Source organism: Podarcis erhardii, assembly GCF_964252035.2.
Source record: "Podarcis erhardii genome assembly, chromosome: 14".
Classification (NCBI taxonomy): Eukaryota; Metazoa; Chordata; class Lepidosauria; order Squamata; family Lacertidae; genus Podarcis; species Podarcis erhardii.
The window spans coordinates 18,460,915-18,483,816 of NC_138503.1; the positions used below are offsets into that span (position 1 = coordinate 18,460,915).

A 22,902-nucleotide genomic window follows, 5' to 3' on the forward strand; every position below is an offset into this window, starting at 1 on the left:
GTTAAACCACAGAGCCTAGGACTTGCCGATCAGAAGGTTGGCGGTTCGAATCCCCGCGACGGGGTGAACTCCCGTTGCTCGGTCCCTGCTCCTGCCAACCTAGCAGTTCGAAAACACGTCAAAGTGCAAGTAGATAAACAGGTACCGCTCTGGCGGGAAGGTAAACGGCGTTTCCGTGCACTGCTCTGGTTCACCAGAAGTGGCTTAGTAATGCTGGCCACATGACCCGGAAGCTGTACGCCGGCTCCCTCGGCCAATAAAGCGAGAAGAGCGCCACAACCCCAGAGTCGTCTGTGACTGGACCTAATGGTCAGGGGTCCCTTTACCTTTAAGTTAGTGGTCATCACTGCCTCCAGTGGGACAGAGTTCCACAGTTCAACTATGCACTGCATGAAGAAGTACGTTTTTTGATCTGTCCTGAATCTTCGAACGTTCAGCTTCATTGCTGAGAGCAGCAAGAGGTAAGGTTTTAAAATGATGGAATATGCACAACTTGCGGACTTAACATATAGAATAAGAGAAGAAGAAGAACATACGGTACTTTTAGAGAAGACTGGAAAATGTTTATTGAATATGGGGGGGGGCGGGTTGTGTAGACTTGAAAACGCTGGCAGCATTAAGATAAATTCAACCGTGTAAATAAGTTTTGATGGACGTAATACAGTGGTACTTCGGGTTAAGTACTTGGAGGTTCGTTCCAGAGGTCCGTTCTTAACCTGAAACTGTTCTTAACCTGAAGCACCACTTTAGCTAATGGGGCCTCCTGCTGCTTCCGCACCGCCGGAGCACGATTTCTGTTCTCATCCTGAAGCAAAGTTCTTAACCCGAGGTACTATTTCTGGGTTAGCGGAGTCTGTAACCTGAAGCGTATGTAACCCGAGGTACCACTGTAATGGAATACTGAATGGTTTAGTTTATGTAAAATATGCAGGGATTTATGATATGTAAAATGAACTATGGAAAGAGAATAAGTCATTGATATTTTGATGTTTAAGTGAGTATTCTATATTGTAAAACAAAAAACATTAATAAAAATTATATATAAAAAATAAAATAAAATGGTGGCTTTTAATGACAGGATCAAGTCCTAGGAATTTAAAAGCTGCATTAGAAGAGAATTCCTCTGAGCATATTCCTCTGAGTCTATTTCCCCATGCTACACTTAACAACTACAGCCAGCTTCCACCCATCTAGAATTAGAGAGTAATATATAATAAGGTGCTAGTTCTGCATTTTATATGCCACAAGAAAACTCCTGTGTAACAGCTAGAGTTTCAGACTAGGCCCGGGAGAAAGCAAAATCCATATCTCCATACCCAGCCATAAAATCATTGGGGGGTATTTGAACTGAACACTTCTCTTTAACCTAGCCTACCTCACAGGGCCGTTGTGCTGATGACTGGTAGGGGAGGGGGGGAAACCATGTACACCATCTTGAAAGGTCAGAAATGAAATAAGTAAATAGCTCTTAGTGTAGTGCAGGAGATGAAAGAATGAAATCAATGAAGGATCCTGTGGACCCAAAATACAGATACACAGGGGAGGCTACCCACTGCTTCTCTAAATCATTCCCTGCTCTGGCCTTGGTTCTTTCACACCATACATTTAAAGTGGTGTCGTAGTGCTTTAAATGTATGCTGTCAATACACACGCACACAAACACACACGCACACACGTGTGCCCGAAGCAGCTCACACTATACCGCACAAAGGACAACCACAATTCAGAAACCATGTTAGGAACCATTACAAATAACCCATAATGTCAGTCTTTAAATATATCATTAAAAAATCAACCTGTGCAAGCAACTTTGTACAAATCAATAGATTGTTTTAACAGCTTGAAACTAAAGAGGTGCAAGGCTTAGCGCAGAAATAAAACAGCAGTATATAAGGCCAAAAGGGGGGAGGGGGAGATCTCCGTTTCAAAAAACCAGTCCGCATAGATTCACCACAGTTAACCTACATCCCTTGAATGTCAGCCTTCCCTCCCGACTCTCTCACCTGCTAAGTCCCTTCCCCATCGCTCACCTGGGGAGGTAAAGATTGTCACTCCTCCTACACTCACGGTCTTGATACAACTCGCAAACTGAAACAGTGAGTCCACATGAGAACGCAGTGCAACAGGTATGGTTCCTAAGCAGAGTGCAAATGTAGATGAGATACATAGAGTGGTCATTTTCTTAGCTGTGATGGCACTGCGGCTGCCTCCCCGCACCAGCACAAACTCAGCCACTGTGTGTACCCCACAGATAACCCTGGCTTATCAACCTCTAGCCGCTCCCACCTTAGGATGCTGTGATGCTAATCATGGAATCCAACCAGCTGTGATGCTGAATCTATTCATCTGTGATGCTGAGCACACAGAATGCACTCAGTTTCTTAAGGCGGCTCGACACATGTGCCTCGCCCCTTTGTTTGTGGCTGGTTATATGAGAGAGTGCCCTGATCTATTAAGCGAGCTGTGAAATGGGACTGGTTGCCAGTGTCCTTGAGTGTCTGAAGTGATGACTGACAGCCGCACGGTCACACCCACATCTCCCCAGATGACATAAAATGAATGAACTTCCCCCAGCAGTTGGGACTGTAACTTCGCACTTGCCAGCTCACACACACAGCTCCTCTTTCCCCTTCACCAAACAAGCAGGCAAATGACAAACTGATTGCGAGGACTATGATGGCGAGGAACACCGACATGCGCTGGCGACTGCCGCTCGTTTGCCTCCTCTGGGAGCTTGCCATGATCATCCTTTTTGGCGTCTTTGTGCGCTTCAACGCAGAATCTGATATAGCCGGCTGGGAGAAGGCGAAGCAGGAGAAGAACATCACGAGCGACGCCGAGAATGACTTCTACTTCAGATACCCGTGTAAGTAATGTTGACATTTGGCCATTAACGTTATGGGGACCTTTCCAGATTGTCAGGATTTTTGAAGGAGGGGTTCTTACTGCATACCAGGAAATTTAGGTTTGGGCAACTGATGTGGATCAAAGCATTCTGTCACTCTGCTGCAACAAAGGCACCTTTTTAAAAAAAGAAACAGGCTGTTTGCAGTTAGGAAAGTGGCAGGAGAGTTGACGGTGTTTGAAAGTGAGGGGTGCAGGGATGATTTAGCAGAAAGCTGCATAAAAACCCTGCAAGCAAATCAGGATGAATGCTCATTGTTGTATAAACTTCCTGCAAACAAATCAGAATCAATGCTCAAGAAACACCAGGTATAAACTAGCCTATGTGTAAGCTTTGTGCAAGGGAATCAGGATGGCTGCTCAGTAAACAGGTGATCCAGAGGAGCCCAGTGGTTCTTTATTTCTCCCATTGGACCCCACCCATGGGGCACGATCTATATGTAGACCTTGGGACCCCAACCACTGCACACTTGATGTTGGCAAGCACCCAAAGGAAAGGGGTTAATTGGGAATCATGATCCTGCATTGGTGAGGCAAGTTATCACAGAGGAATTATTTCAGTCCCAGATCAGTTTTTTTTCAGTGTTCTGGTCATATACAGCCAGCCCTACCATTAGACAAAGTGCCATGGCTGTTTTAGGCAGCTGATCTTAGATGCTGTGAAAGGGCAGCGACGATCAGATCTATTTTTATTGTATTTTGACGCAGGGATTTTCCTCAGGTGCCAAAATACTGTATACCCTGACTCAGGGAGAGGTTTTCTGTTTTCTGTTCTGCTTCAGGCCAAAAAGAATTCTGGGCCAGTCCTAGCTTTAGACAAGACTAGTTTCCTCCTTACTTAGGGGAAGGGGTGGGCAGTGTGCTTCGGCATTCTGATACAGAAATAAACTATTTCTAGCAGCAAAAACGTAACTTTAATGCAGTTTTGCACAAAGGAGTCTTGATATAGTGAAATGCAGAGAGCAAAGCCTTTCCTGCAGGTGTGGATAACCTTTAGTTCTCTCCCTCAGATGTTGCTGAACTGCAACTCCCATCATCCCTTGGGCATTGGCCATGCTTGCTGGGGCTGATGGGAGATGTAGTTCAGCAACATCTGGAGGGCCAAAGGTTCACAGAATTGTAGAGTTGGAAGGGGCCATGTGGGGCATCTAGTCCAACCCTCTGCAATGCAGGACTCTTTTTGCCTAATGTGGGGCTCGAACCAACAACCTTGAAATTAACAGTCTCATGCTTTACAGACTGAGCTATCCTCACACCTGATTTATGGAAGCATTCTGAGCCAGTGACTATCCTTGAGCTTATTTGGTCGAACAATTGGTATGGTTAGGTTAGGTTAGGTAGAACTGTGGACTTGGTGTTCTTATGGGATAGTGCTCTTTGGGTGGGAGACCATGGTAAGCCCACCCAACTGACTTTTGAGGGTCCTTCTGCTCCTTCTGCTGAAGTGGGGGCTAGACTCCTGCCCTACAGGCATCACTGCAGCTAAGTGTGCATATTGGAGGGCAAGGGCAGCTTGAGAAAGGAATAGATGGCCCTGCTTAGGGAAGAGATGTTGAACTAGGACCAGACCTGAGAGACCAGGGTTCAAAGTCTAACTTTGCCAGGAAGCTCACCTTGCCTCTCAGCTTAACTTACTTAACAGGGTTGTTGTGTGGATTCAGTGAGGAAGGGGGAAACCATGTACCCCACCTTGTGAGCTCCTGGAAAACTGGGATATCATCATCATCAGTGCTTTATTTCCTTTAAAAATGTTTAGAGGTACTCTCCTTTTCCTACTCATATTGAAATACTGTCCCTCAATGAGGCCAAAGTTAGATTCACAAAATGTTTAGGGGTTTGTGTACCCCTTGTGTATCACTGATAATAATAATAGTAATAATAATAATAATAATAATAATAATAATAATAATAATAATAATAATAATTTATTATTTATACCCTGCTCATGTGGCTAGGTTTCCCCAGCCACTCTGGGAGGTTCACAACAGAATACTAAAAACACGATAAAACATCAAACATTAAAAAGTTCCCTTAAAAAGGGGTGCCTTCAGATGTCTTCTAAAAGTCTGATAGTTGTTTATTTCCCTCACATCTGGTGGGAGGGCGTTCCACAAGGTGGGCACCACTACCGAAAAGGCCCTCTGCCTGGTTCCCTGTAACCTCACTTCTTGCAATGAGGGAACCATCAGAAGGCCCTCGGAGCTGGACCTCAGTGTCCAGGCTGAATGATGGGGGTGGAGATGCTCCTTTGGATACAAATGCAACAAACTAACTAAATAAAACCAAGTTAAGAGGATGAGGTCACATCCACACTACATTTAAAGCACATTTATAGTACTTCAACAGTAATGGCTGCCCCCTGAGAATCCTGGGAACTGTGGTTTGCTTACCGTTTCCCAGCCCCCTTTACAAATTCAGTTATTATTCTTTGGGTTAAGTCATGGGCTTTCAGTCTTGAGTGTGGATGGAGCCTGAGTCAAGTAAGAACCTCTATGGACAGCGGTGAAGAACCTCAAGCCTGAAGACCAAATGTGGCCCTCTAGGCCTCTCTTTATGGCCCTCAAAATCCTCCTCATTCAGACCCCTCACTGATTGTACCATTCACTGGCTTTACCATTATGTCTAAATGGGAATCCTATGAGGAATGTTGGGCTGAGGTGGTAGTTTCTGTCCAAACGTTATGCAATGACCTTTCATGGCCAAACACGCTTCCTTCTCAGTTCAAGTGAACACAGTGGTACCTCAGGTTACATACGCTTCAGGTTACATACTCCGATAACCCAGAAATAGTGCTTCAGGTTAAGAACTTTGCTTCAAGTTGAGAACAGAAATCGTGCTCCGGCGGCGCGGCAGCAGCAGGAGGCCCCATTAGCTAAAGTGGTGCTTCAGGTTAAGAACAGTTTCAGGTTAAGTATGGACCTCCGGAACGAATTAAGTACTTAACCCGAGGTACCACTGTACTCTGTTCAGGACACCACATTGGGCCTCCACAAGTTATTCTGCTTAAACAATCCTAGAGGCAACTGTAATAAATAATAATAATATGGGCAGCTCCCAACGTAATATTAAAACACGATAAAACGTCAAACATTAAAAACTTCCCTGGCAAAGGCGTTTTGGGATGCTGATTTTTTTCTCTTCCTTGTGCCATCATGTAGCAGCAATGCCCATCGGTATTCTACATAGGACAGATGTGCCAGTCTCTATGCAGAAGAATAAATGGGCACAAATCTCAACATTCCTCCCCATCCCCCTAGCCAAAATGTGAAAACAGCTAACAAGCTGAAACAAAGGAAAAAATGTTACATTCATGTAATGAGATTGCACTATTCATGAACCAGTGGGAGAATCTTTCAAACTCCCAGGACACTCTGTAACTGACCTCAAGGTTGCCATTCTGAAATAAAAGGATCACAAAGCAAGAATACAATAGGGGTGTTCATATTCAATGGGTTGCAATCCCTCTGCCTGGGTACACAGACCCTGAGCTGTACACATGCGCAGTTATTCACATGTAATATTCACAAAGTATATGGTCTGAGTACCTTTGTACACAAGCTGTGCAAATCAATAAATGTACACTTTTTCTCACAAACACTTGCACATGTGTAGAACCAGCATGTACCTGTGTTCAGTGTGAATACTGTTTCAGTGTGAAACAACAGAATTACAAAAATTCCTTCCATTACACGAAAGCTCATGCCAATAACAAACTTAGTTGGTCTCTAAGGTGCTACTGGAAGGATTTTTTTTTATTTTGTTTCGACTACGGCAGACCAACATAGCTACCTACCTATAAACAGAATTACAATTCATTGAGATAAAGGTTTTTAAAAACCACTCTACGTATACTAACTTTGCACTGTTATTTGTATTTTAAAATTGTATCCCACGGTTCATAAAAAAAATAGCAGAGTGGGTTACAACAATTATGCATAAAATCATACGATAGAACCATATAAAAATGTTAAAATCAGAAATCAGCTAACTGTTAAGGAAAGATGCGTTCTTGATTGTCTTTGTGAGCCTAATTAGCTGCCAATGCCAGGATACCTCTTGTTATCAATGGTTATCTGTATTGGTTCTTGCCTCAATACAGGTGTTAATACAATCATCTTAGCAATGCTGAGTACATTATCACTAATCTGCTACACTGAAGGGTGTGCCTTTTCAACTTACCGTAAATTTGTGCTCTAGTTACAACTGACTTGTTGAGGTGGGGTTGTATCTCATTGTTGCCCAACTCCCAGTTTTCTCCTTTATACACCTGCCAACTAAGATTTCACTTTGCACATCTTACAAAGTGGCCTTGAGTCCACGAAAGCTTATGCGGCAATAAATTGGTTCATCTTTTAAGGTGCCCCAGGTCTTTGTTGTCTATTGTTGCAAAAGACTAACAACCCACCTCGAGAGAGCTAAAACAGTAGCAGCCAAAGGCAGAAATCTTCCAACAGCCACTTATTAAGTAAGTTTCACGCAAATTGGAAAATGGACAAGCTAGGAGTTTGGAGTGGGATCCAGATCTCTGCTTCAGCAGCAGCCCAATGTGTGAATTGGTTAAATGTGCAATTGACACATCCATGCCATACATTTAAAGCATGTGACTCTCCCCAAAGAATCCTGGGAACTGTAGTTCCCTGGAAACTGTAGACTATAGCTCTGTGTGGGGTAAACTACAGTTCCCAAGATTCTTTGGGGGCAGCCTTGGGCTTTAAATTTGTGATCTGTATTGATTACACTCTAATGGAGAATTCAGGAACATCTGCATTTCTAATTTATATTGGTTTTGTATCAGCTTAGCAGGCATGGCTCTAAAAAAATAAAAATAAATCCTGTGAACTGTAGCTTGGTGGGGATGCTGAGAATTCTCTTATAAATCTGTATGCAACTCACACAGGACCACAGCTCTTAGAAATCCATGTGGGGAGAGAATGATGGTTTCACCAGTTTAAGCACTAAGAGGAAAGACCTGGGTGGTTTTTCAGATGCTGATGAACTACAACTCCCATCATTACCTGGCCATTGGTCACGCTGGCCAAGGATGCTGGGAGTTGAAGTCCAACAACATCTGAAAGGCCACAGGTTTCCTATTCCTGTACTACAGCCTGGGTGCCTTAACATTGCCATATGTAATGGGTAAGGGGCTTGGTGGGGTGGAAATCCACAACAGTGCAATACTTGTGCGAAGAAAAATTTCAATGTCATCAAGAAATGAGTAAGCTTCAGAGTTCCACAGAACTCTGAATCTCTTATCAGAGAGTAAATCAATGGGTCTTGCTTTGACATGAATAGGATTGCACTGTCAGGCTCACTGAGTTCAAGGGGCTTCCCTTCAGGTAAATGTACATGGAAATGAATACTGAATTTGATTAGGCTGGGGTCAGCAAAACAAGACTTTCACTTGAACCAAAGGCTATGGGGGGAAAGGAAATGTCAAACCTAAATGTCAGCAAGTCTTTGTTTCTTTTGCTATTCTTTTGGAAGAATAGGGGAAAAAAGAGCAGAGAAAAACTGGCCACTCTTAGCAAGCTTGAAGATAAATCTTAGGCAGTGCAGCTGTTCTCCACATGTGTTAAACAACTCCATTATCGGAGAAACTGTCCATTTAAGTTTCTCAATTTTTTTCAAATCTTAAACTCAAGTTATCTACATTTCCATAGCAGTTTGCAATTATTAAGAAATGCTTATGAAAAAGTGTCAACGTTCTAGCACTAATTTCTCCTAATGATATGTTTTTGCAGGCAGTTTTGACTAACATACTCATTTGGGCAAGCAGAATGTGCATGCAGTTTTTGGGCGTGTTTTTTTACTAATATATGTATTTATATGCACACCTCCCTCTAATATATGGATGCAGCTTGGTTGGAGAATTGCACTGCAGATTTCTGAAAAGTGGACCTTACAAAGGATAAATGTCTTTTACGTTCATGTATCAGTTCGAGAGGTGTGAATTGGGTAAAGGTAAAGGTAAAGGGACCCCTGACCATTAGGTCCAATCACAGATGACTCTGGGGTTGTGGCGCTCATCTCGCTTTATTGGCTGAGGGAGCTGGTGTACAGCTTCTGGGTCATGTGGCCAGCATGACTAAGCCGCTTCTGGTGAACCAGAGCAGCGCACAGAAACACTGTTTACCTTCCCGCCGGAGCGGTACCTATCTATTTACTTGCACTTGGACGTGCTTTCGAAATGCTAGGTTGGCAGGAGCAGGGACCGAGCAACGGGAGCTCACCCTGACACGGGGATCCGAACCGCCGACCTTCTGATCAGCAAGCCCTAGGATCTGTGGTTTAACCCAAAGCGCCACCCGCGTCCCACGGTGAATTGGGTAGTTTCACCTTAAATTGCAAAGGAAAGCAAATTCCTCTCCCATCCCTCTTTGTAATGTTTGGAGCGCTTCCCCGTTCTGTGCCCATCGCCCCTGAGCAGCCCATCCTCTCGATTCCTTCTCATCTTACCTGTCTTGGTTCTTGTGCCTGGTTCTTCCCTGTATACAACCATGTGGGGATGGATGTTAATGGTGTAGCGCCCTGCTTGTGGTTAACGCTTAGCTGGAATGAAATATTCAACGCAGCAATAGAGAAATTAAAATAATAATTTATTTGTCAGACAAATAAATGAGAGGCTCAGTGGTATATGGTTACCAAGCTCTGGCCTGGCCTCCTGCCATTCTGGCCAGCACTTATATTTCCTTAATCCAGCCCCCTTGCTCCTCCTGTGGCTGCCTCTGTCCAATCAGCCTGGTTGAAATTCCTATTGGCTGTTTGCTAGAACCAATCACAAAAGATACACCCATTTCCTCACCCTTTTATGGAACACAAAGAGCTATATATTGTTACATCTATAAATGACAAATAAGTAGTAATATATCTTACATATGTCTCAACAAGGAATCTTAATTACCAGCTCACCTCTTGCCCTCCTTGCCCTATTGCCTTCTAAAACAGATGGTTAATCTTAAATTTTTATCTTCAACAGATGTCAAGGATCTTGAGTTCACATCAACATTGAAAGATCTCCTTCATTTGATGGTTTCTAAACAAAAAGGCCTGACGACTATATATCAGGAGTGCTCGATGGCGTCTCCTGTCTGGCAGGGGGGCTAGGCTGGTGGCTGACTTAATTTCAGGATAGTTACAACTCTTACAACTATATGAAATAAGAATCTAGCATTTCTTAAATCCTTTGCATAATTACATTTAAGCCAATATATTTAAGCTAATATATTTCATACATTATCATAGGTAGCCTTTTAAAAGGAATAAGGCCTTTGTAAAGTAAAAAAAAGGAACTCAGTAAAAAACAGCTTTAAAAGAAGCCTCTTCAGTTTACACCCCTCCTTTCACAGCCAGCTAGATGCTTCTCCATTGCTCCTGGCCTTAGGAAAATACGGCTCAAGTTTTAATGGGAGGCCCATGGTGTTATTTTACCCATTCCTAATTGTGTTTATCTCTGCTTTTTTATCTTCTGTAACATGTAGGATCAGTGTCCTCGCTCTCATCCTGTAATTTCCTTTTTTTTTTTTTTACGACTTTGAGAATTGTTTTCTGCTATAAATCAGGGGGCCCCTTGTTCAGGAGGAAAACATTGCCAAGGTTCTTTCTAAGCAGCTGGTCTTCTGCCTGGCATGAAACATTTGAAAATCTTTAAGCTTATTTTAAAATGCAAGCCCTGATTAAACATATAGAAGCTTTGATAAAAATGCAGGCTTATGATTAGATGCCTCAATGGGTGTATCAGAATGTGTGTTGTTTTGCCCAATTTGGATAGGTGCCAAACAGAGAGAAGGTGAAGCCTGACTCAATTCAAGCGGTATAGGCTGGAGGAGAAAAGCAGTCACAGGATTGGGGAGAAACTGTGCGCTGTTTCTTAGGTTTCAAGGAAAGAATTACTACCACCCTTTCTCAGATACATGCAAACATGCATTATATGCACTAATTCGTTGCACCTCTTTTTATAGAAAAATAACATTGACTAGTAGTTCCAGTTACAGATAGGTAGCCGTGTTGGTCTGCCATAGTCAAAACAAAAAATTCCTTCCAGTAGCACCTTAAAGACCAACTAAGTTAGTTCTAGGTATGAGCTATCGTGTGCATGCACACTTCTTCAGATACGTCTGAGACTACTGGAATGAATTTTTTGTATTGACTAGTAGTATTGTTGTTGGTCTTTGCAGCCCTGTGGGTTCCACAGAATATGAAGGGACTGAAAAGGAGTCATTAGCTCTTTTGGTTGGGCCAACTAGTTTGCTTTAAAGTCAACTGGGATCCCTGGCTAATTTGAAGGAGATTGGCAAGGACAGTGCAGCTGTTGTGGACTGGAACTCCCATCATCCCTGATCATTCACCATGCTGGCTGTGACTGATGGGAATTATAGTCCACACAACATCTGTAGGGCAGCATGTTAGCTTTTCCTGGGCCAGGTTTTCTGACTCCCAGTTGTTTAACAGTAGCAACAAGCTGACTTTTTCCACCTAAAGTAGGCTGCTGAACAGAAGAAAGATAACCAGGAGTGGAATTTTGTGTGAATGGACTGTAAGCTTAGTTCAGTTCTGGTACTGAAAACAAATTGCAAGTCTAAGCATCTGCTCAGAGGCACCCTGTTTTTCAAGGTCACACGCATTCCATACCATGCACTGAAAGCACATAGCTTCTCCTAAGGAACCCTGGGAACTGTGGATTACCCTTCAGAGAGCTACAGTTCCAAGTACTGTACCCTTGAAGGAAATGGCCTACATTTCCCAGAGTTCCCTGGGAAGAGGGATTGATTGTTAAACCACTCTCGAGGACTGCAACTCTCAGACCCTTGAACAAACTACATTTCCCAGGATTCTCTGTGAGAAGCTATGACTGCTTAAAGTGGTATGCTACTGCTTTAAACGTATGGTGCAGATGGTAACCTTCCTTCATTTCAGCTGGGTGTGATGTCACTGGATGTCTTCCTCATTCACGAACTGCCACCACTTTGGGAATATGGCAGAGCCTGGGTGTTTTGTTTTTTCTCTATTACGCAGCCTCTTCCAAATGCTCCCACACACCCAGGACTTTTACAATGGCATTGATATTAACAGAGTTCCGATGTGACGTGCTTGGGGAAAATCACACGCTCTTCACTTGGGTTTCATAAACAAAACACCTCACTTCATTAAACATGAGTTTGAGATGAGAATCTCGGCTAGTTCCCTCAGTCCCTGGAAAGCTCAGCTGCTCAGTCTCACCCTCACATCAGTAGAAATCCTGGATTAAGCCAGACACTGTTTAATCATTAAACTTCCTCTACTGGTGGCAGTAGTAGCGTTACAACATTTTCTCCTTCTGAGAGTCTACATGAATATATTTTATTAGGGATAGAATATGTTGGTTATGACTGACTCAGCTGCCAGAGTTCTTCATTTGTGTTGGTTAAGGGATACAATCCGAACTGGACAATCCTGTTTCCTATTGACGTGCAATTTTATCTCTTTCCTCCTCCACTTTTGCATAGGATTAACATTCCTTTGTGTTCTGCTAGACAACGCTTACTTTATTCTTTCTGTACTTATTGTACTAACTTGAAATTTAACTGACACATTTTAACTTTGCCTCTGAATCACACGAGTTCCCAAAGCAATCCCAGGAGGTTTTCCACTCTCCAAGAAGAGGGGGGTGCCATGACTGTTTATAGATTCATAGAATTGTAGAGTTGGAAGGGAACACCAGGGTCATCTACTCCAACCCCCGGTGATGCAGGAATCTTTTGCCCATCGTGGGCTTGAACCCACAACCCTGAGATTAAGAGTCTCAAGCGCTATTGAGGGAACTATCCCAGCTGTTGGCTTCAAATGCCAACTCCTGCTTGGCAGGGGGTTGGACTCAATGTCCCTTGTGGTCTCTTCCAACTCTATGATTCTATGAAATGTTACATCAAGTAACAGCCAATCCCTGCAGAAAGGACTGTACCACCTTGTGGGGAGTCCAGTGCTGTTGGGTCTGGGTGTATGAGAAAGCTCCCTGCGTGGAAATCTTTCATGTACCTGAAGAAAGCTGGTTGGCGCCCACAGCCCATCATCTCATGAATGGGGAATTCTTTTTAATAAAACAAAACATTTTATTAATTTTACAAATAAAAAATACAAATAAACACACATCAATAAAGTAATACTATATGTGGAGATTCTCTGAATCTCACGATGTTCCCCCATCCTGTCCAGGGGGTCTTGTTTTAAAACATCTACAACTGCACATTAGTCTGTAATCCAGTTTTTATATTGAACCATATTGTCCATAATATTTTTTACACTACAAGTGTGTCAAAATCCTGCTCTTGCTTCTATCAGCTTACAGTGGTCTCCTAGATAATTTGTAATTTTTTCCCATTCTTTTATAAAGTCTTTATCCTCTTGAGCAGGGGTCAGCAAACTTTTTCAGCAGGGGGCCGGTCCAGTGTCCCTCAGACCTTGTGAGAGGCCAGACTATATTTTGAAAAAAAAGAGAAAAGAACGAATCCCCATGCCCTACAAATAACCCAGAGATATGTTTTAAATAAAATGACACATTCTACTCATGTAAAAACACCAGGCAGGTCCCACAAATAACTCAGAGATGCATTTTAAATAAAAGGACACATTCTACTCATGTAAAAACATGCTGATTCCTGGACTGTCCATGAGCTGGATTTAGAAGGCGATTGGGCTGGATCTGGCCCCTGGGCCTTTGTTTGCCTACCGATGCTCTTGGGGAATTCAATCTTGCTTGGTCCTGCTACCATCCTTTCCACCTCTGCAGGTTAACTTTGACTAGGCTTCTCTAAATACATTGGTAGATTGAGGCTGTCTGGTAGCAGAAGCAAACATTAGTGAAAACAATGCAAGATTTTATGGGATTCATTGAACAACCCCTTACCCTTCCTCTGACAGCCTTGAGGTACATCTTTCACATACTTTTTGTGATGCTTCTGAATACCAGTTGCTGGAAACCACTGGAAGGGAGAGTGATCTTCTGCTCAGATCCTGTCTGAGTGTTTCCCATGAGCATCCAGTTGGAGTTGGTCACTGTGTCCCTTTCTGGGGGAGAGATCCCTGCCAGTCTCCCACAAAGGCCTGACTCCCCCTTTACTGTTCTGGGCTGCTTCTGGGGGCTCCAGATCCTACTTGGCCAGATCACTGGGAGATTTTGCAGTCAGACAGAACTGCATGATTCAGCGGCATAGCGTGGGTTGTCAGCACCCGGGGCAAGGCAAGTAATTTGCGCCCCATAACCTGGGGCAAGGCAAGTGATTTGCGCCCCCTAACCCGGGGCAAGGCAAGTAATTTGCGCCCCTAACCCCTAACCTGCCGCCGCTGCCAGCTTCTTCTTGCTGCTGCCTGGGCTGGGGTATTTACGGTAAGGTAGCCACGGCGGCGGCGGGGGGTCCATGTCAGGTGATCTGAGGCGAGTTGCCGCTGGCACTGCCGCCCAAATGATGCCGCTTGCCCGGAGGAGGAGGAGGGCAGAGAGGCGAGGAAAATGCAACATGGCCCAGCAGCTGCAGCAGCAGCAGCGGCAGGGCTGTGAGGAGGGGCTGCCTGGCGCGCCCTCCGTGGCCCTGACGCGCGGGGACCGCTGAGAGCCACTGCCTGCCGGACGCCTTCAGCCCGGACGCGTGCACAGCTCATCGGTTTTGTGAGACATGGGGCTCTGCTACAGCCTGCGGCCGAGGTTCTTCGGCGACTCCGGAGGCGGCGAGCGCGCCCCCCCCCAGATGTTGCGCCCGGCCCCCCCTGCACCCTCCACGCTACGCCACTGGCATGATTGCTAGTATATGAAAGGGGTCAATGACCACAGAGTTCTAATTGCTAGAGAAGGTTCTTTTAGGTCATGTCCCCTCACCCCCAGTGGGGGGAGGAAATGCTGTATATCTTATCTTCTTTTCCCATTCTCCTTTCTTTACAATCCCATTCTCCTTCCATAGCTCTCAGCTATGGAAGCAGCATGTGTCTCTCAATAGCTCCCAGCTCCAGACACCTGTCTGAAGCTATCTTGCTGCTTTCCTTTTACCCATATGCCTGCATTTCTTATCGTTGCTGCATAGAATAATTCAGGACTGTGACATCAAATACGTAAGTAAAGTATTTTAAACTTACTTCAGTGTGTGGTCTGCTTCATTGCAGGAGGGATAGAAAGGGGGACAGCTGCTTTACACAGCTAAATGGAATAAATAAGGTTTAACAGCATATTCCCATGCATCACTATTCTGCCTAAGCATAAGAATGAAATTCTGTTAGGGGTTTTCTCCTCATCAGAGAGACTGCTAAAGCCCCACACTTTGGAATACAGGCTTGCTGCCACTTTCCTTTGTTATTAACACACCCACACAGGTCTCTGTAGGATTAAATATGATTAATATATTCCCACCATTAAATTCTCCATGGAAGAGGAAGCACATATGATCTTGGGGGCACAGAGTGTGTGCTTTTTACCTTTTTCAGCTGGTTTGCCAGCTGTGTACCCATTCCCTTTAAAAAAGTTTTATTTATACTTTTCAAATTTATACATTTCATAAATTTTACCATCATTTTAACATTTCAAAGTCTGACTTCCTCCCCGCTCTTTCTGTGGTTCCTTAAATTTATTTTTTAATATCTTCTGCATATCCAAATTCATTTAATTTGCTACTTTAAATATAAACTGCTACGAAACTGCAGGTTATTACAATAATCCTGCCAATACTTTTATCTGTTTGCAGTTCACCTGTAAATATTCAATAAACCATTTCCATTCTTTTATTTAAAAAAGTTTGCTATTTTGATTTCTTATTCTTCTGGTGAGTTTCACCATTTCTGTATATTCCATAAGTTTTTGTACCCATTCTTCCTTTGCTGGGACTTCTGCTTCTTTCCATTCTGAACAGGAATATACTTAGCCCAGTGATTCATGTTCCATTTCTCAGGGATCTGGGCCAGATTTGAAATGCAAGTACAGTGGTACCCTGGGTTACATACGCTTCAGGTTACATATGCTTCAGGTTACATACTCTGCTAACCCAGAAATAGTTCTTCAGGTTAAGAACTTTGCTTCAGGATGAGAACAGAAATCGTGCTCTGATGGTGCGACGGCAGCAGGAGGCCCCATTAGCTAAAGTGGTGCTTCAGGTTAAGAACAGACCTCTGGAATGAATTAAGTACTTAACCCGAGGTACCACTGTATATAATCCACAGTTCATATGCCCTTTAAATACATGAGGGCAGAATATGGGCTGATTCATGCAAGTTTACTTGTTTGTGTATGGTGGGAATTCCCAGGCCAAATGATGGAGGAAACATAACCCTCATCTTGGTCTTATTCAGCAGCCTAAGGACCTCCTGGACCACTGATAATTGCCGAGTGTCATTTTACATCACTGGAGCTGATTTCTATCTCGAGGACATGATGGATGGCAAGTGGCTGGAAATATATAGACTTGTTTTGCAATGCAGACAGAGTTGCAGAAGCCCAAGGGGGTGGGTGGGAAATTGCTGTGCGCTGTGTACCTTGTGTAGTGCAAATGGCAGTATATCAGTGCGTGATACACACACACGAAAAAAGAATATTTCAATGGCAACATCAAATAACAGGATGTTTCCGGTCTCTTCTAGAGGTTTCCGAATGAGAAGTCCATAGTTTGGGGTTTCACAAATCTGCTTGCTTTCAAATAATAATAATAATAATAATAATAATAATAATAATAATAATAATAATATATTTATACCCCACCCATCTTACTGGGTTTCGCCAGCCACTCTGGGTAGCTCCCAACAGAATATTAAAACATTGAACATTAAAAACTCCCCTAAACAGGGCTGCCTTCAGATGTCTTCTAAAAGTCAGATAGTTGTTTATTTCTCTGACATCTGGTGGGAGGGTATTCCACATGGCGGGTGCCACCACCGAGAAGACCCTCTGCCTGGTTCCCTGTAACCTTACTTCTCGCAGTGAGGGAACCGCCAGAAGGCCCTCGAAGCTGAACAAAGTCTTGATGAGCTCAGAGTTGTTCTGTATGTCCCCAAACCTAAGCATTTAGGAATGAAACTCCAGCTGCTTCAGTTTCAAGAGAATGATATGCAAGTTCTGCTACATACAATGGAATTTCATGGGAAACACAACTTAAGTCACTCTGAAAGAAGATACTGGAGCATACCAAATCATTTGCCGCATATGTGCACAGCAGTAGATCTAGCTGCAAAGCAACACATGGGGTCTGCATTGGTCATTGCAATGCATCACTAGTTATTATTATTGTATAATTATAAGATTACCATAGGATAAGCTGTCCTGCCCAGCTTAACTGGGTCAAACCCCTTCACCTTGGGATAAAAGGTTACCAAACTCTTTTCTCTCTCTTCCACTCTGTAAATCTGACTAGTAAGGAGATCCAAGCTTAGACCGCATGGCTTAAGCAAGCCATCTTTGTGTTTCTATACAAATAATTTAGAAACATTTACCATTCAGCAGCATAAGTTATACCGCCTGTCTTTTCTTGCTGCTGTATGAACCTTTGAAGAGTTGGCAACTAAATCATTTTTTAACTTACCAAACATGTGGTCTCTTTCTATGCTAAGGGAAGTGGGGGGCTTGGGAAGCAACTTAGAAGGGGATATTTTAAAGGTCTAACAGCCTGTACTTCTTTGCTTTACTTTGCTGCATGTTTGTGATTTTAAATATCTGCTGGTGCTCTCTCATCAAAGAGTACTTGCCCCAAACCTTGATTTAGGCTCCCAGGGAATTCTCCTTTTTAATTTATCTAAAGTATTTCCTCTCTAACCGAAACAACAAACAAAATTTTAAAACCAACACAATTAGGTGGTCCCCCGGTCTGATACTAATCAGGAAAGGCTATAATTCAGTGGTTGAGCATCTGTTTTGCTTGCAGGAGGTCCTAGGTTCAGTCCTCAGCATCTCCAGCTGGACTAGGAAAAGGCTGCTTCCTGAAAGTCATTGTCATTGGACAATAGTATGCTAGATTGGCCAATGATCTGACTTTGTATGATGCAGTTTCCTAAGTATATTCCATTGATCCACCAGAGCTCTGCTTATGTTTTTGTATTCTTAAGGCATCATTCGATGCCACTTGTGTGTGATAGCAGAATTTAGAGATTTTTAGGGATTTTTAGGTTTAGGGATTTTTATTTTTTAAAAAAGTTTTATAAGTTGTGCATCTTTGTTTCTCAACTTGATCCTTTTACATGGTTTTGTAGGTACTGTGGTATTTTATGCATCGTGACACAGTTATTTTTATTGATCATAGTTTAGCAATTATTTATTGACATTGTTAAGAGTGAATTTCTGTTTAATTATTATTTGCTGGTATTTTGAGAGTTGATTTTATTGTGTACTCTTATATTCTAATAGATTATTGAATATTACTTTGTTTGATTTAAGCCGTTCCATTTTAAAGTTATGTTTTATTATGACTTTTTGTATTGGATCAGATTATCATCTGGTGTGTGTTCTTTGTTGCATATTCTGTTGCTGTAAAGCGCCTTGTGCATAGTAATATTGAAAGTTGGTGTGGGAATTAGAAGTGAAATGAAATAAAACAGGAAGCGAGCATGGTTGCTAGATATGCAGATAAAGTGAGATGAGGGTTGGGGTGAACACATACTTTTGTTTTATATATAATTTTTATTTAATTTTCTGTTTTACAATTTAAAATACTCATTTTCACATCCTTAAGATATCAGTGACTTCCCTTCTTCTCATTCCATGGTTCTTGTTACAATCCCTGCATATTTTACAGAAACTATACCATTCAGTATTCCATTATTAGTAAAGGTAAAGGGACCCCTGACCATTAGGTCCAATCGTGGCCGACTCTGGGGTTGCGGCGCTCATCTCGCTTTATTGGCCGAGGGAACCGGCGTACAGCTTCTGGGTCATGTGGCCAGCATGACTAAGCCGCTTTTGGAGAACCAGAGCAGCGCACGGAAACGCCATTTACCTTCCCGCCAGAGCAATACCTATTTATGTACTTGCACTTTGACATGCTTTCGAACTGCTAGGTTGGCAGGAGCAGGGACCAAGCAACGGGAGCTCACCCCGTCGTGGGGATTTGAACTGCTGACCTTCTGATTGGCAAGTTCTAGGCTCTGCGGTTTAACCCACAGCGCCACCCGCGTCCCATTCCATTATTACATCCATCATAACTTATTTACACTGTTGAATTTATCTTAACGCTGCCAGCGTTTTCAGCTGTACACAGTTATTTCCTATATATTCCATAAACGCTTTCCAATCTTCTCTAAACGTTATGTTCTTCTTGTTTTCTTATTCTATTGAACACATGTTTTTGAACCAACGTCAATGAAATTTGTTTCTTTAATGCAGCTTTCCAAGATGTTCATGTGATGATTTTTGTGGGCTTTGGGTTCCTCATGACATTTCTTCAACGCTATGGTTTTGGAGCTGTTGCGTTCAACTTCCTCCTTGCCGCCTTTGGGATCCAGTGGGCTCTCCTGGTTCAGGGCTGGTTTCATACCTTTGAGAATGGGAAGATACTCATTGGAGTGGAAAGGTAAGTTTGCCCATATGAAACCTGGCTGGGGTGGGTGGGTGGGGGTCCCGTATTTCTTGGCTGGACTCTAAGGTTAATGTGATACACTGGTGAAAAAACCAGTTTGTTGTACAGTGGTACCTTGGGTTACATACGCTTCAGGTTACAAACTCTGCTAACCCAGAAATAGTACCTCAGGTTAAGAACTTTGCTTCAGGATGAGAACAGAAATCATGCTCTGGTGGCAGCAGGAGGCCCCATTAGCTAAAGTGGTGCTTCAGGTTAAGAACAGTTTCAGGTTAAGTACGGACCTCCGGAACGAATTAAGTACTTAACCTGAGGTACCACTGTAACAGGAAAGTAAAGTAAAGGAGAGACAAAGGGGACCAGGAAAGATGGAAGATCCACACGTGGTGTTTCTGTCCTCCCTGTGACTCTTGAGGGCCTCCTGATGCAGAAGGGATTCAGATTATACCAGCGTTGCTTCATCCTTGGGTCCCAGATGTTGGACTACAACTCCCATCATCACTGTAGCCAGCTTAGTTAATGGTTAGGATGATGGGAGTTGTGATCCAACGCAGTAGCAGGCGGCATGGGGAGGCAGTGGTGCTTGCCTGATCTCCAGTCAGTCATATGGGTGGAATTAGAGGCAGAAGGACAATGGTGTGCTGAAAATGACATGGTGATGTGCAGCAGCAGAGCCCATCCAGGGCTCCCGCAGGTCTGTTTGCACCATACCTGATTGCCACCCAACACACGATCCGCTACTGGTCCAACAGTCTGGGGACTCAAGATGGAAGTACACTGGTTTATACAGGTTTTGATATGCCGTGGAACTTCGGGTTGCGAATGTGATCCGTGCGGGAGGCATGTTTGCAACCCGCAGCGCTGTGTCTGTGCATGCGCGGGTCACGATTTGGCGCTTCTGCGCATGCACAAAGCGCAATTTAGTAATTTTGCACATGCGCGAGTGCCGAAACCCAGAAGAAACCCGAAAACGTGTAACCTGAAGTGTCTGTAACCCGAGATACCACTGTATACAGTGGTACCTCAGGTTACATACGCTTCAGGTTACATACGCTTCAGGTTACAGACTCCGCTAACCCAGAACTAGTGCTTCAGGTTAAGAACAGGATGAGAACAGAAATCATGCTCTGGTGGCAGCAGGAGGCCCCATTAGCTAAAGTGGTGCTTCAGGTTAAGAACAGTTTCAGGTTAAGTACGGACCTCCAGAACGAATTAAGTACATCACTAGAGGTACCACTGTAATGTTGTGCTTCAGCAAACCTCGAGGTTCCCTCAAGCCTACCAGTACCACCTGCTTGTGGTGAAGGTGCTGTTCTGGCTACATAGGGATTTGTACCTGTCGTTCCAGCCCCAGCTGTTATTGGACTGCAGCTCCCATCATCCCATCATCGAATTAAGTACTTAACCTGACGTACCACTGTATACATAAATGTGCTGTATACATAAATGTTTCTAACTTTCCTCTTCCTCTTCCTCTCAGCATGATTGGTGCAGATTTCTGTGTGGGTTCTGTCTGCATCGCCTTTGGTGCCGTCCTGGGCAAAATCAGTCCTGTGCAGCTGCTGATCATGACATTGTTTCAAGTGACTCTCTTCTCCGTTAATGAATACATCCTACTGGACCTGCTCCATGTAAGGCTATTTAACACTCTCTCTCTCTCTCTCTCTCTCTCTCTCTCTCTCACACACACACACACACACACACACACACAGGCTGGATCGAGACACATCCAAGAAGCGTTTCAGTTAAACACGCTGTAAGCTTTGTATGAGAAATCTGGTTGGCAAAAATGGAACTCCACAGCGCCACCTGGTGTCACAGTGTTATAATGCATATACAGCGCATACGAGGCGCTTTTTCTTTGCCAATGTAGCTGAGTCCACAGATACTTACTAGTGCCTGAGTGGTTTCACAATTAATTCTCCTTCCCAGGAAACTTTGGGAAATATAGCTCTGCACACAAGTGGATTTAGGGCAGCGTGACTGGTTCGCCCACACTGGGCGCCAAACCTAGAGGGTGCTGCAGGGACGTTGTAACAGTGACAAACAAAGGAAGGTGAGAGGCCAGGGGGGAGGCACCAAATTTTGGTATTGCATAGGGTGCCACTGAAATCTGGAAGCCCAAAGTCCTCTGCTGCTCTGTAAGGAGAATAGGTGTCAGGGACTGGGCAGAGGATGAATGGTGGAGACCGCCTCCCCACCCTGACCCTTCCAGGGAGGAGGAAGAGGAAGACAGGATAGATTTACAACAAGGGGTTGAGGGAGGTCTCAACTCAGAGGCAGATGAGGGGGAAAGTTGGGAAATCAGGGGATTGGAGGAGCCGGCAGGGCCGGAGCAGCAGCTGGCTGACATGTTATCACTAGAAAGCATTCCAGACCCACCGTCTCCCAGAACCTGGTGAGCCTTAAAACTAGGAGAGCAAAGAGCTCAAATTCAAAGGGCATTTATCAGCACCCATAGAAGAGATGACGAATGAAGAAGTGGGAGAGAAGGGGAGTGGAGATTTACTCAGGACCATGCCATTATCCAAGAGGCTGGGTTCTACGGACTCTCTCTGTAAAATATGAAATAAAAAAGGACTGTATGAAGCGCTTCCTTGTCTTTATACCTTCCTGGGCAATCAGCCGGGAGCTGCTGACGGTTCTGAGAGATCTGCATTGGCTCCCAGTACATTTCCGAGCACAATTCAAAGTGTTGGTGCTGACCTTTGAAGCCCTAAACGGCCTCAGCCCTGTATACCTGAAGGAGCCTCTCCACCCCCATCATCCAGCCCAGACACCGTGATCAAACTCCAAGGGCCTTCTGGAGGTTCCCTCACTGCGAGAAGCAAAGCTACAGGGAACCAGGCAGAGGGCCTTCTCGGTAGTGGCGCCCGCCCTGTGGAACGCCCTCCCATCAGATGTCAAAGAGATAAACAACTACCTGACATTTAGAAGACATCTGACATTCAGGGAAGTTTTTAATATTTAACGCTGTACTGTTTTTAACACTTGATTGGCAGCCGCCCAGAGGGGTATAAATAAATTATTATTATTATTATTATTATTATTATTATTATTATTATTATCCTGGCAATAGGGGATTTCCTTCCAACTCTCAGCACCCTCAACCAGCTACATTTCCCAGGATTCTTTGGGGGAAGCTATGACTGTGTATGATATTGCTTTAAATGTATAGTGCAGATGTAGCAGAGCAACTAGCAGGGGGAAGAGTGGGGGCCCAGCCAGCCAAATAACCCACCTGTGTGGGAAGGGGAGGGATGAAAGGAAAACTGCTTGGGGGACAGAACTGGACAGAACAGCACTCATGGGATTAGCAATTGCACAATAGTAGTTGTTTTAATGGGTGAGTGGGCACAGGCCTCCCCCAATTTAGATCAGGAGTCTGGCAAAACAAAGGGGGGAGGCGGTGTTGAGGAGCTCTATCCGCAGGTCTCTTATCCAAAAACCTGGAGTCAGTCCTGGCCTTGTGGAATGTGATTGCACA

At 44.0% G+C, this 22,902-nt stretch overlaps 2 protein-coding genes across 3 annotated transcripts in view; one reads left to right on the forward strand and one right to left on the reverse strand.

The window, feature by feature from the left end:
- The window catches only part of TICRR (TOPBP1 interacting checkpoint and replication regulator), a 48,045-nt gene extending 45,813 nt beyond the window's left edge, over positions 1 to 2,232 (reverse strand). Inside the window, exon 1 of one of the 2 annotated variants that reach the window (XM_081838633.1) lies at positions 2,004 to 2,232. In XM_081838633.1, coding sequence (XP_081694759.1) covers positions 2,004 to 2,178 — 175 coding nt within the window. In that variant the 5' untranslated portion in view covers positions 2,179 to 2,232. The remainder of the gene's footprint in view (positions 1 to 2,003) is intronic. The other variant, XM_081838634.1, reaches the window with a different exon arrangement.
- A 351-nt stretch (positions 2,233 to 2,583) lies between these two features.
- The window catches only part of RHCG (Rh family C glycoprotein), a 38,717-nt gene continuing 18,398 nt past the window's right edge, over positions 2,584 to 22,902 (forward strand). The window contains exons 1-3 of the mRNA XM_081839104.1: positions 2,584 to 2,866; positions 19,223 to 19,409; positions 20,896 to 21,046. Of these exons, the coding sequence (XP_081695230.1) occupies positions 2,674 to 2,866; positions 19,223 to 19,409; positions 20,896 to 21,046 (531 nt within the window). The 5' untranslated portion in view covers positions 2,584 to 2,673. The remainder of the gene's footprint in view (positions 2,867 to 19,222; positions 19,410 to 20,895; positions 21,047 to 22,902) is intronic.